Raw genomic sequence first — 12,065 nt, forward strand, 5'->3', positions numbered from 1 at the left:
GGGGGGATTTTGCCCCCCTGCCCAGCCACCAGGGGACATTTGGCCATGTCTGGAGATGTTTTTGGGTGTCTACAACTTGGAGGGTAGGGAGGGTGTTACGGGCATCTAGTGAGTTAGAGACCGGAGATGCTGCTAAACATTCTACAATGCATAGGACAGTCAGGCAGCAAAGAACGATCCAACCCAAAACGTCAGTAGTGCCGAGGTTGAGAAGCCCTGACCTTTACCAAGTGACAGAGGAGAGGAGCATCTTGTGACATGGATTTTAGTCCTGGGATCCATCCTGATATCAGAGGCCCCTGGGAAACCAGTTCTGCCAGTGAGTCTGAGAAAGCAGATGTACACCAAAGTTTGCGCGTACAGACCTCAGTGATGTCTCACACGCGTGAATGATGTGATCGGTAAAATACAGAATCTTGGGAAGGGCTACAGAACTCAGAAAGGCTTTCTGTCATGTATTTTCTCAACCGGCAGACACTGACAGTACAGCTACCGTACACTATGTTGGTGCCCAAGATTTCTTCGGATGTTAAAAAGGAGACCTTCTTGAAAAAGTCGCGTAGATGCTATCTTTTTTAGCCCCCGCCTCTGAGTTGCAGCAGACGGGCCAAGAAGGCACAGGATGCTTTTAATAGTGTGGTAATGTCTGCTATAAAAAGCATTAGACACATTATTTGAAAGAACATGCCAGTGTTGAATGCTCATGTCCCGCCTTCCTCTTCACCCCACAAAGAATTAAATGAAATTATCTCTTGAGACATAATCTTATTCTAAAATAGGAAATTGTGAAACTAGGCAGAGCAGAAAGCACAGTATCTTTTTCAGTTTCTCAAGCAGTTATACCATCTGGTTTTCCACATCCCAGCCACCTAGGTGCGGAAGTCTGGAACATTCTCCCCTCCCTCTTCTTCACAACCTCCCTTCACCCCAGCCGCCCCCAGTCAATGACCGGTTCCTTCCGGTTCTACCTCCTAAATACCTCTTCCCTCCACCCTCACTGCCGCTTCCCTGGTTCACACCGTCACCATCGCTCACCTAAATTTCTGAAACAACAGCCAGATTTCTCTCTCTGCCTTCAGACTTCCCCCACCCTCCAATCTGTTCTCCAGTCTGGAGTCCAGGGAGCCTCCTAAAATACATGCCTTTGCTTTAAACCCTTCATTTCCCACTGCCCCAGGACTGAGCCTGATATTGTAGGCTGAAATATTCACTTCTCTCCCCTGTGCCTTTGTACTTGGTCTTCCCTCTGCTGGGAGTGGCAGGGGGCAGTCCCTCTGGCCTTGGCCTGGCTCACGCCCATCATCCTCCAAGACTCAGTGGAAGCAACAGTTCCTCCCGGAAACCTTCCCTGATCCCCACCCCCTTGCCCAAGTCAGGGCTGGATGCTCCTCCAAGGGCCTCCAACCACATCCTAGGCTTCCCTTCAAATAGCACCTGTCATGTTCAACCACAAATGCCTCTTCTCCATGCCAGGTCTCCATTCCTGTCTCCGTCCCGCTTGTGGGGTGAGGACTGCACCTCCTGAAGCAGGGTTGATGTAGGCTGTTTTAGGATGCAGGGCCTGCAGTTAAGGAGGTTCTCAGGGATGCTGTTCCAGGAATTTCCTTGCATGCAGACCAGTCAGGGGCAGGCAAGGCTTAGCCTGGCTTTCAGAGTCAGGGGCAGCGTTGGTCAGAAATGAAGTGCCACCAGCATGCTAGCTCTCTCTCCACTAGGGCCACACGAATGGCTGGGGCCTCCTTTCCTTAGGACTTGAGCGGGACCAACGGAGCTGCTGCCCCATTGGTTGGACCTGTGCCCACTAGCTTTGCTCAGAACCTGTAGGAGGTGGTGGGTAGCTGGGGAGGAGAGGAGGGCTCATTAATTAGGAGGTCTGCTGCCTTACGCTGATTGCATGCTTCTGTTTCACCCCACAGTTCTCTTTCTGACCCAAAGGAGGGTGCAGATCAGTGAAACCTTGAAGCTTAATGTAGCCAGAGGGCTCACACAGGCATTGCGGAAGGCATTCCACCAGAATGACGTCTTGGCTCATGTAAGCCCCCTGCTTTTGTAACCAGGCTCATCTATCTCTTCCTCTTGGGTCCAGAGTCTGTTTAGATTGTTTTCTTCCTCCCTGGGTACCATAGCCACAACAGAAGTAGGATCTTTCATCATTTGGGCAAATAGCTAATGCATGGTAGCTGGAGAAGGTCAAATTCTGAGATGGAAAATTGAAGATAATTGCCTTATGTCTAGTTTTTTTTGTTTGTTTGTTTTTTAAGCCTGGAGATTCTGTTTTAAATTGTCCCATTATCCTGTCGTTTGGGGAAAGTATTTAATTGTGGCAGTGTAATTTTGCAGAAATCATCCATTGTTTTTTTCCTTTATCTTCCTCACCATTGTGAACAATTAGTGATTTATTTCTGGACATTTAAAAATTACTCTTGACTTGTAAACTGAGTCCACCTTTGCTTAAATTGCCAGCAGCAGATAGGGAAGTAAACATTTTTCTTCTCTAAACGCTTTAATGCCAAGTACTATTTAACAACCACTAGCTGATTTTGATGGCATATCTAAGTGATGGAAGCCTTGCTTTACACCCTTTTGGTTTGATTCCAAGTTTTAAAGCAGTAAATGTGATTGACAGTCAGTGGACAACCCTTTACATCACTAGAAAATATTGCTTTCGCTTCCTCCTTTGATGCTTTGTGCCCCAGCTGCATTCAGACTAGGGGTCCTTCCCCACCACCACGTGAAGGACTAGGAAGGAGATTGGGTACACAGTTTATTGGTCATTGTTAATCTCTTTTATATAATTCTGAAAAAAAAAAAAAGAAGAAATGCTCTCCACGAGAAGCATCTGTGGTTTCTGCACCAGAAACTTTATTTGAAAGTTGAAAATGTGAATGTTTCCATGTGGTTACCTGAGACAGTTTTCACTAAACTTTGGTCGTTTGCAAATTACCCTCACAGCTTTTGCCTTTTTTGCATGTCATCACAGACCAGTGTGACAATTAGTACATGTTAGTTTTTTTAAAAATCAGCTTTTATTTAAAAAACAGTTAAGATTGGGATTGACGTACACACACTACTATATATAAAATAGATAACTAATAAGGACCTGTTGTATAGCACAGGGAACTCTTCTCAATACTCTGTAGTGACCTATATGGGAAAGAATTTAAAAAGAGTGGATATATGTATATGTAGAATTGATTCACTTTGCTGTACACCTGAAACTAACACAACATTTTAAATTGACTATACTCCAAAAAAATTTTAAAAAAAACACTTAATAAACACGTTTCTTTTGAAAGGATGTTTGAGATTACCACCATAAGTAGCAATCAGGATCATTTGCCACAAATAAAAGGTAATCATAAACATGAGAATAGGGAGTTCCCTGGTGGTCTAGTGGTTAGGATTTTGCGCCTTCACTTCCATGGTCCTGTCAGAGAACTGAGATATTGCAAGCCGAGCAGTGTAGCCAAAACTTTTAAAAGATAAAAATAAAAATGAAAATAATGGAGACAGCCTGTTAAATTCAAGCTAGACATTGTTGCTTACGGAAGGCATTAAGGCTGGGCCTGGTGTGCCTTTGTTTGTTTAAAAATATGGTTAGCAAGGATTAGAGAGGCGTTAAAAGTCAATTATCCTCAAACTGAGACCTGCTCCTTGAGGTAATTGGAAGGATTGGAATGGGAGTAACTTTCTTGCTGGGTGATTTGGTGGCATTTGGTGCTGAGTCCGTGTTCCATCCAGAAGTATCTCTTGTCCCACCTAAAGTCACCTTGAACACTGCCTTTAGGTAACAAGGTGCTGGGGACACACAGTGTGGAGGAAGCAAAGGCATACACAGCCTGCTGCAAAATCAATTGTCTTGGTTTCTTTGGCAAATACACATGACACTCCTAATGGAGATGCAAGAATAAGGGGGAGGAAAGCAGGTGTTAAAAACACCCTGAACTGCTGATATAAAACACTAAGAAAACAAAGTAAGAATAGAATCGAAAGTCTCAAAATCTTCCAGTTGGGTCAGAATGAGCTCAGATCATCAACATCCCTTAGGACTCAGCTGTAAGAGAAACTCTCCATGGCCCATCCCTGCCTTGGTCTTGAACCAGTCACAAGCCAAGAATGGAGTGAAGTCTGAACAGTTCTTCTCTCAGCTTCTAAAGAAAGGAATTCACCTCATTTACTACCTGACCCCTGTCCTGAAGGGCCTCCACTTAATCTATCACTTCTGCCTTTTAGTGTTTATAAATGATGAGAAATATGATACAGCTGTTTTTCCCAGCATTCCATTCCCTGGAAATCTCTTTTGCCTGCCATCTCCTGCCTGCCTTCTTGGGTGCTAATTGATGCTCACAGGATTATACTGAGGCACTTAAAGAATAATAATAAAAAAAAAACCACACATTTAATTCTATTCCAGAATTAAATTAAATATAGATTGAATCCCATATCCGTAGGTTCGATATAAATTATATTTTGTTGTATTCTTATATTTTGAGACTTGACAATCCCCGTAGGCTTATGGGATTGTTAGAATATTTGTCAAATGAGAGTGTCCTATTCCCCAGCCATGCTGAGTTAACAGTTGTGGTTCTAAGAAACACCAAGAAGAACTTAAAGTACCGTGGAAATGAACACTGAGTTCTCTGGGTCCATTTGTTTTGTAGGTGGACATTCTGGAACATTCTCACAACATCACTGTTGGTTATTATGCTACCAAAGGGAGGCTGGTCTACTTGCCTGCTGCAGTGATTGAAACGCTGGGCGTTTATGGGATCAGCAATGTCACTGCAGATCTGAAGCAACACACCCCAACCTTGCAGTCTGTGGCAGTACTTGCGTCCCCGTGGACTCCCCATCCTGCAGGCTACTTGCAGCTGAAAACAGGCAAGTAACTCAGACGAAAGGATTCCTATCCGTTCTGGGATCAGTGGTGGTACCAAGAGGACACCTCTTTGAAAACACCATCACTGGCTGCTCTGTCATTTCTTAGAGTCATTGTGTACATTCCTCCAAGGGCCTTGCTAATCAAATGTCCAAGTTCCCTGCACAGCAGCCTAAACTTTTCCAACCTGGATTCATTAGAAATATTCCTTCACAGGAGTCTTTCTTCCCAATTTATATAATTATGAGTATATCGTACTTGTGAGCATCAAGTACTGTATTTTTTTTTTTTTTCTGTATTACCAGTGGATACTGAGGAGAGTTGAGCGTCCGTAAAATCTGGACTTTGCAGCAACGTGTTCCAGATGCCGCTGAATCAGAATCTCTGAGCTTAGGCCTTGGAATCTTTCTTTCAAACTCCCTGGTGACTGTGATCCTGTGGTTTGTAAACCACAAGAGTAGAGGAACCATTGAAACTGAAAGACTCAAACAACTTAGTCATGCAGGCCAATTGATTGTTTTTTTCCCCTCCAAAGAAAGAGAAGACATGATCACTCTTAAGCCATTTTGTTGTCCTGGAGCAGATGTCTCCATATGCCAATCAAATGAAATCACAAAATCCTTTGCATTGGAGGGAATCTCAGGTTCGATCCCGCTTTTAATTCTTCTATGTTATAAATCATTGTAAGAGCCACTTCCAAAACTGCAACTGTCCTTATTTGCCTGATTTCTCTGATGTAAAATCATGCCGTTTTATATCATGACTGCTATTAAGTTCAAGGAACTAAGACACAGAGCTTTGGTGAGCACTGATTTATTACTCTCATTCTAGTGCTACAGTTTGTGAGCCAGTCTGACAACATACAGTCCTGCAAGTTTGCTCAGACGATGGAACAGAGACTACAGAGGGCCTTCCAGGATGCCGAGAGGAAAGTTCTGAATACTAAAAGCAACCTGACGATTCAGGTAAGGAGGAGGGTGCTTCAGCTGTGTAGTTGACAGAGGCCAACCGGAACACAAGTGTTGGCAAGAAGTGATTTGGTCCCGCATTTCAAAGCTGCCTGGTGTAAATGTAACTTTGTCCTTCGGGCATGTGATATCAACAGGAGAAGGTGCCACTTTGGGGCCACCGAGTTGAGTCAGGCCTGGCAATGATGAGGATGTCTGGGGTGTGGTGGTCATGACAAGGGAGATGCTGTGATACTGTGTACCTGCTGTGATTTGGGATTTTATATTTATTTTCCCAAGCCTCTCTTGGGAAGGCTTGAAGCTTCCTTAAGCCTTTCTAATACATTTATTATTTTTAAAAAATGAACTAGAATATACTCTATATGTCAAATGTCGCATATAAAATGAATCATTTCTAAATAGCTAACTCACCAAGATTTGCCTATTCTGTGATTTTCTTTGAGTTGTTTTCCAGGCATCCACACGAACAATCACCTTATTTTAGACACACACACACACACACACACACTTTATATTTAGGGTTTACTATGTGCCAGGACTGTGCTAAGTGTTTTATAAATGTTTTGCTACATAATACTCAAGACATCCTTCTGAGGTGTTCTTATCAGCATTTCACAGGAGAGGGAACTGAGAGAAGGGTAGGAAACTTCCAGAAGGTCACACAGTTGGTAAGAAATGGAATTAGGACTGGAGCCAAAGCCCATACTCTAATCCACCATGCTCTACTAGCATCAGTGCAATGCAGAAATGGGATCCTTGATGAAATTTTTGGCAAGCATATGCATTCTCTTCCAGGGCGATCCCACTCCTGGTGTACTGTATTTCAACTTCCTGGATTTACAGTAGACATGCTACCAAAAGCGTTTCTCAGACCCATTTTTTACAATTATATTGATCACATCTCACTAAACACAGATGCTTCTTAATCATATTCATCCAGCCCCCAAATTTCTCTAATTAACTGTACTAACTAATGTCTCTGTTTTTACTGAACTAAAATCCTTTGCAATTAAACCCAGTGGTTTTAAAATTGGCATTTAGCATAAGTGAATTATCAGCAAAGCCAATATGATGTGGAAAGCATACATTTTAATTTGAATGAGCAGTCGTCCTTTTCTAGATTCACCCAAAGTATATATGGAAGTATCTCATTATGATCTGGTTCATATTAGACTAAGATCTAAAAACATGTCACAGACATAAGATTTATGTAAGGAGTGTGACTCAGCTCCTTTTTCTTTCTGATTGCATTTATGATCCTCACAGGTACATGAGTCTTATTGGAGCTTGGCAGTGGAACATATTCTAATTATATTCAAGAAGCACAGACTTATCGACCAGCTTCTCTTTATCAGGCACTGGAAGGGACACCAAGATAAATAAGCTGCCCTTGGCCTTAAGAAACCTCTCTTGTGTTGTCGTATGATAGTCAGGGTCCGTGAGATGAAACTTTATAAAGCAAGTAACAAACATTCCTTGGAAAAGACTACAATGGGCAATTAGATAATTGCATCTAAATAGATTTTAGATGCTCTTGAACATATCCACAGCTTTGGGTGAATTGTTTTATTAACCCTCTTTCACTTTTTGCCTTGGCTGGCAGGAAGCCCAGAGCCAAAGTTGTTGTGTGGATTTAGTAACCCTCTAGGCCCCTATATCATGCATAGATTGCTACATGCTAATCATCCCCCCGGGGTTGTCTTTAATCTGTTTTTTCAGGACCTGGTTTTGTAATTAATAAATTACCATTTTATTGTATTAAATGTAATTTGTGGGGCACCTTGGATCTTTTGTGGAATAAGACCATGTAAATATTTAATTTGTTCAGAGAGTCATCGAAAAAGTGACAATTATTTTTTACTTGTATAGCATTGATATTAGGGGCTAGAGTATAGCAGACTCAATTAGGACTTTTTGATTATAAGCAACAGAATCCAAGCTCACAGGCTTATGCAAAAAGAGGAAGTGATTGGGTCATGTAACCGAAAGGTTCACAGCTCCTTACTTCAGGAACAATTGGATCCAGGTGCTTACATGATTTCTTCATGAAGTTCTCTCTTCGTCTCTTGGCTTGCCTTGCTCTGGGCGGCATCATCCTCAGGCCCCTGGCACCTCCAGGTTTGCCTCATCCTTATTACTTACAGTCTCATGGATCCAGAGTGCCTTTTTTGTGTCATTCCAGTCAAAATCCTGGATTAGTTTTCATTGAACCCTCTTGGATCACGTGCCCATTTCTGGACCAGTAACTGTGGTCGAGGATATGAAATATCCCAGTCAACTAAGTCTGGCTGAGATGCCCACTCCTGGAACCTGAGTGGGACAACTGCACCCAAAGCACATGAACTGATTGGAGAGGAGGAGATGTTTCCCCAAGGAGAGTTGTGGTGCTGACAAGGAAGAAGGGAGAATGGATACTAAGAATGAAAATAACAGCTTTCCATTCTGTCAGCGTTGTGGGTCTAATTAGCTAAATGAATCATGGCATGAGTGAATGGGAAGTAAGAGATATGGTCAGAACCCATACGAGTCTAAGAGTAGAGGGGTAATGGGAAAGTATCCCCTGCAAGGGACAAGACATGACTGTCAAGGAACAGTGATATGACCTTGGTTTCAGGCCTGTGGATCTCTTCTTATTTATGAAGTTGTTGTTAAGCAGCCCCCAAGAATGGTCACACTTTTCTTAGCTATAAAAAAAAAAAATGAGTATAGTAAAGAAAACACAAATAAATGGAAAGACATTCTGTGCTCATGAACTGGAAGACTTAATGTTGTTATGATGTCAAATACTACCCAGAATGATCCCTATGCAATCCCTATCGAAATTCCAGTGATTTTTTTTGCAGAAATAGAAAAATCCATCCTAAAATTCACCCGAAATATCAAGGGACCCCGAATAGCCGAAACAATCTTGAAAGAGGAAAACAAAGTTGGAGGTCCCACACTTCCTGATTTCAAAACTTAGTGCAAAACTATGGTAATCAAAGCAGTATGGTACTGGCATAAAGACAGACATATGGACCAATGGAACAGAATAGAGAGCCCAGAAATAAACCCTTACATATATGGTCAAATGATTTTTGATGAGACCTTTTGGTGGGGGAAGGGACAGTCTTTTCAACCAGTACTACTAGGAAACTGGATATCCACAAGCAAAAGAATGAAGTTGGATCCTCACCTAACACCGTATACAAAAGTTAACTCAAAATGGATCAAAGACCTAAATGTAGGAGCTAAAACTGTAGGACTCTTAGAAGAAAATAGGGGAAAAAAGCTTCATGACATTGGATTTGGCAGTGATTTGTTGATATGACACCAAAAGCACAGGTAACAAAAGAAAAAATAAATAAGTTAGATGTCATCAAAATTAAAAACTTTTGTGGCTCAAAGGACATAATCAAAAGGCAACCCACAGAATGGGAGAAAATATTTGCCAATCATGTATCTATAGGGGGTTAATATCTAGAATATGTAAAGAACTCCTACAGCTCAGCAACAAAAAAACCAAACAACCCAAGTAAGAAATGGGCAAAGGACTTGAATAGACATTTCTCCAAAGACGATATACAGGTAACCAATAAGCACATGAAATGATGCTCGACATGACTAATCATTAGGGAAATGCAAATAAAAACCACGGAATACCACTCACACCTATTGAGGATAGCTATTATAAAAAAAAAATAGAGAATAATAAGCATTGGTAAGGAGAAATTGGGACTCTTGTGCACTGCTGGTGGACGTGTCAAATGGTGCAGCTGCTGTGGAAAACAGTATGGCGTTCCCTCAAAAAACATAGAATTACCATATGATCCAACAATTCTATTTCTGGGTATATACCCAATAGAATTTAAACCAGGGACTTGAACAGATATTGGAACACCGGTGTTCATAGCAGCATTATTCGCAACAACCAAAAGGTGGAAGCAACCTAAGTGTCCATCCGTGGGTGAATGGATAAGGCAATGTGGTATATACATGTGATGGAATATTATTCATCCTTAAAAAGGAGGGAAATTCTGACACAGGCTACAACATGAATGTACCTTGAGGACATCATGCTAAGTGAAAGAAGCCAGTCACAAAAGGACAAATACTGTGTGATTCCACTTATCAAAAGTATTTAGTTTTGTCAAATTAATAGAGAGAGAAAATAGAATGGTGGTTTCTAGGAGCTAGGAAGAGGAAGAAATGGGGTGTTATTTAGTAGGTACAGAGTTTCAGTTTGGGATGATGAAAAAGTTTTGGAGATGGTTGGTGGTGATAGTTGCACAATAATGGGAATGTACTTAATGTCACTGAACTGTACACTTTACATGGTTAAAATGTAATGTGCATTTTACCACAAAAAAGAATGAAACTAATATAATGTTGTATGTCAATGATGTCTCCTCAATAAAAAAATTCTCATCTGAAAAAATGTATAACTTACCTGGTCGAGTGTAGTATGTACAGAGATACCGTATTGCAAGCTCTTTGGGATCCAGTGAGATTTAGTTTTGTTGAAAAGCAAAAAAACAGAGTGTTCAGAATAGAGATAAAGGTTGCAAAGTTATTTTAGTTATTATTTTTTTAGGTGACAGTGCGGTGAGGTCTTTTGAATTATTCAGAAAGAAGTGCCTTTTTTCTTGGTACCTTGGGAGAGGCATGAATATCTGTGGCTAAACCACATTCCAGAAATACTTTTGGAGAGGAAGTAAGAGTTGACCAGAAAAGTTGACTCCGTATATCATTAATCATGGGACTCTAGGTACTGTGTTAGAGAATTTAAAAGGAACTTCCACTTATGGGAAAAAGTTCGAAATAACATGAAGAAGCTACTCTTGACGGTCTTCTTCAAAGTAAGGTTTAAAAGGAACGTTGCAGAGATATTTATGTCTGAGCACAGAAAGGTCTGGGACAGACTGGGTATCAGTTTCCGGCAGAAAGAGAGGACGCATTCAAATGAAGATAATTTGAGGAAAGTCCAATGAAAAAGACTTTGTAGAAGTGTGGGCGGGCTCTAGGGAAACCACAGGGACAGTGCAGCTGCCAAGGCTGTGACAGTTGGGGTTGATGTGGTGAGAAGAGGGAGCAATTGTGGGAAGCCTGAGGCCAGAGCTACCCAACATGAGCTGTGACCCCACAGGAGGGAGTCCCTGACACCAACTCTCTGACCTCACTCTCCTCCTTCTCTCCCACATCCTCCTGAGCTCTCTGCAGCTGAAGCCAGGGGGCCAAGGAGCCCACTGACGTGGTCCACAGGGTCTGCCTCTAGGGGCGCTGAGCAGGATGAGGGCAGGGTGGCAAATGGATCTGGAGAGGGAAGGGGCAGACACCCAGCACAGAAGCCCATAAAGAGTGTCTCACCAGACGGAATGCCTTCCTACTGCATCTGTTTTTCAAATCTCATCTGTGGGATATTTTTATGTATACATTGACCTATAAAAGTCTCGTTTCCTCATAACTAAAAAACTGACTTAGACAAGATTCGAGAAGAAAACCACACCATCTCATAGTAATATTAACATGTTCTACATTGAATTAATAGACCACAAGGAAATGGAATCCCTCTCTAAAGAAGCTGTTTTCTATTTCTGAATTCTTTTTGTCATCAGGTGCGGTCATGCTTTCCATGACTAGGTTGATGATGGATGGTGTGCGTTCCCCGTCCTTTCAACTTTAAAATCCCCCAAAAGTTTGACTCAGGCTTTCTCTGTCTGAGCAGTTCAGTCCTCCTTAAATTTACCATTCCTATGCTCTATTGTGTATTTTCAGAACCATAAAAGTAGGCTGAGACCATTTAGCCCCTGCAAAAGATACACACACCAGTGGTTAAAACCCACTGCCTGTCAGGCTGCCTGGGTTGGAATCCTGTCTCCGTCACTTATTAGCTGTGTGTCCTTGGGCAAGTCCCTTGATCATTCTGGGCTTCAGTTTCCTCCTCTGTAAAAGGGAGTCATAACAGGATACACCTCCTAGGGTTGCGGTGAGGATTAAATGAGATCATGTGCCCTTAGCATGATGTCTGGCATGTAAGCAAGCAATCTGTAAGTGACAACTATTGTTATTCTTATCTCTTCCTTGCTCTCTTCCCACCTCCCTTTCATTCCTAACCTCAACTTCTCCTTAAACTTCTCCTCCCACGGCCTCCATGAAACAGACCCTCATCTTATTTGGCATGTCTCCCTCCCCTTTCCTCCTGTGTCGATTCAGATGGTGAGCACGTCCAACGCCTCCCA

General features: G+C 42.1%; 1 protein-coding gene and 1 long non-coding RNA gene across 15 annotated transcripts in view; one reads left to right on the forward strand and one right to left on the reverse strand.

Moving 5' to 3' along the window:
• KIAA1549L (KIAA1549 like) overlaps nt 1-12,065 on the forward strand; it is a 288,634-nt gene that overhangs the window by 154,779 nt on the left and 121,790 nt on the right. For all 14 annotated transcript variants that reach the window (XR_014250248.1, XR_014250249.1, XM_082410391.1 and 11 more), the window contains 4 exons: nt 1,917-2,032; nt 4,662-4,881; nt 5,711-5,844; nt 12,040-12,065. The exon at nt 12,040-12,065 is cut by the window's right edge and continues 137 nt beyond it. Coding sequence is in view for 12 of the 14 variants with exons in the window: in XM_082410391.1 (XP_082266517.1) it covers nt 1,917-2,032; nt 4,662-4,881; nt 5,711-5,844; nt 12,040-12,065 (496 nt within the window). In the remaining 2 variants the exon portion in view is untranslated. The remainder of the gene's footprint in view (nt 1-1,916; nt 2,033-4,661; nt 4,882-5,710; nt 5,845-12,039) is intronic.
• LOC309636906 overlaps nt 1-12,065 on the reverse strand; it is a 382,209-nt gene that overhangs the window by 13,090 nt on the left and 357,054 nt on the right. The window lies entirely within an intron of this gene.

The sequence above is a fragment of the Balaenoptera physalus genome (genome assembly GCF_965194825.1).
Source record: "Balaenoptera physalus genome assembly, chromosome: 10".
Classification (NCBI taxonomy): Eukaryota; Metazoa; Chordata; class Mammalia; order Artiodactyla; family Balaenopteridae; genus Balaenoptera; species Balaenoptera physalus.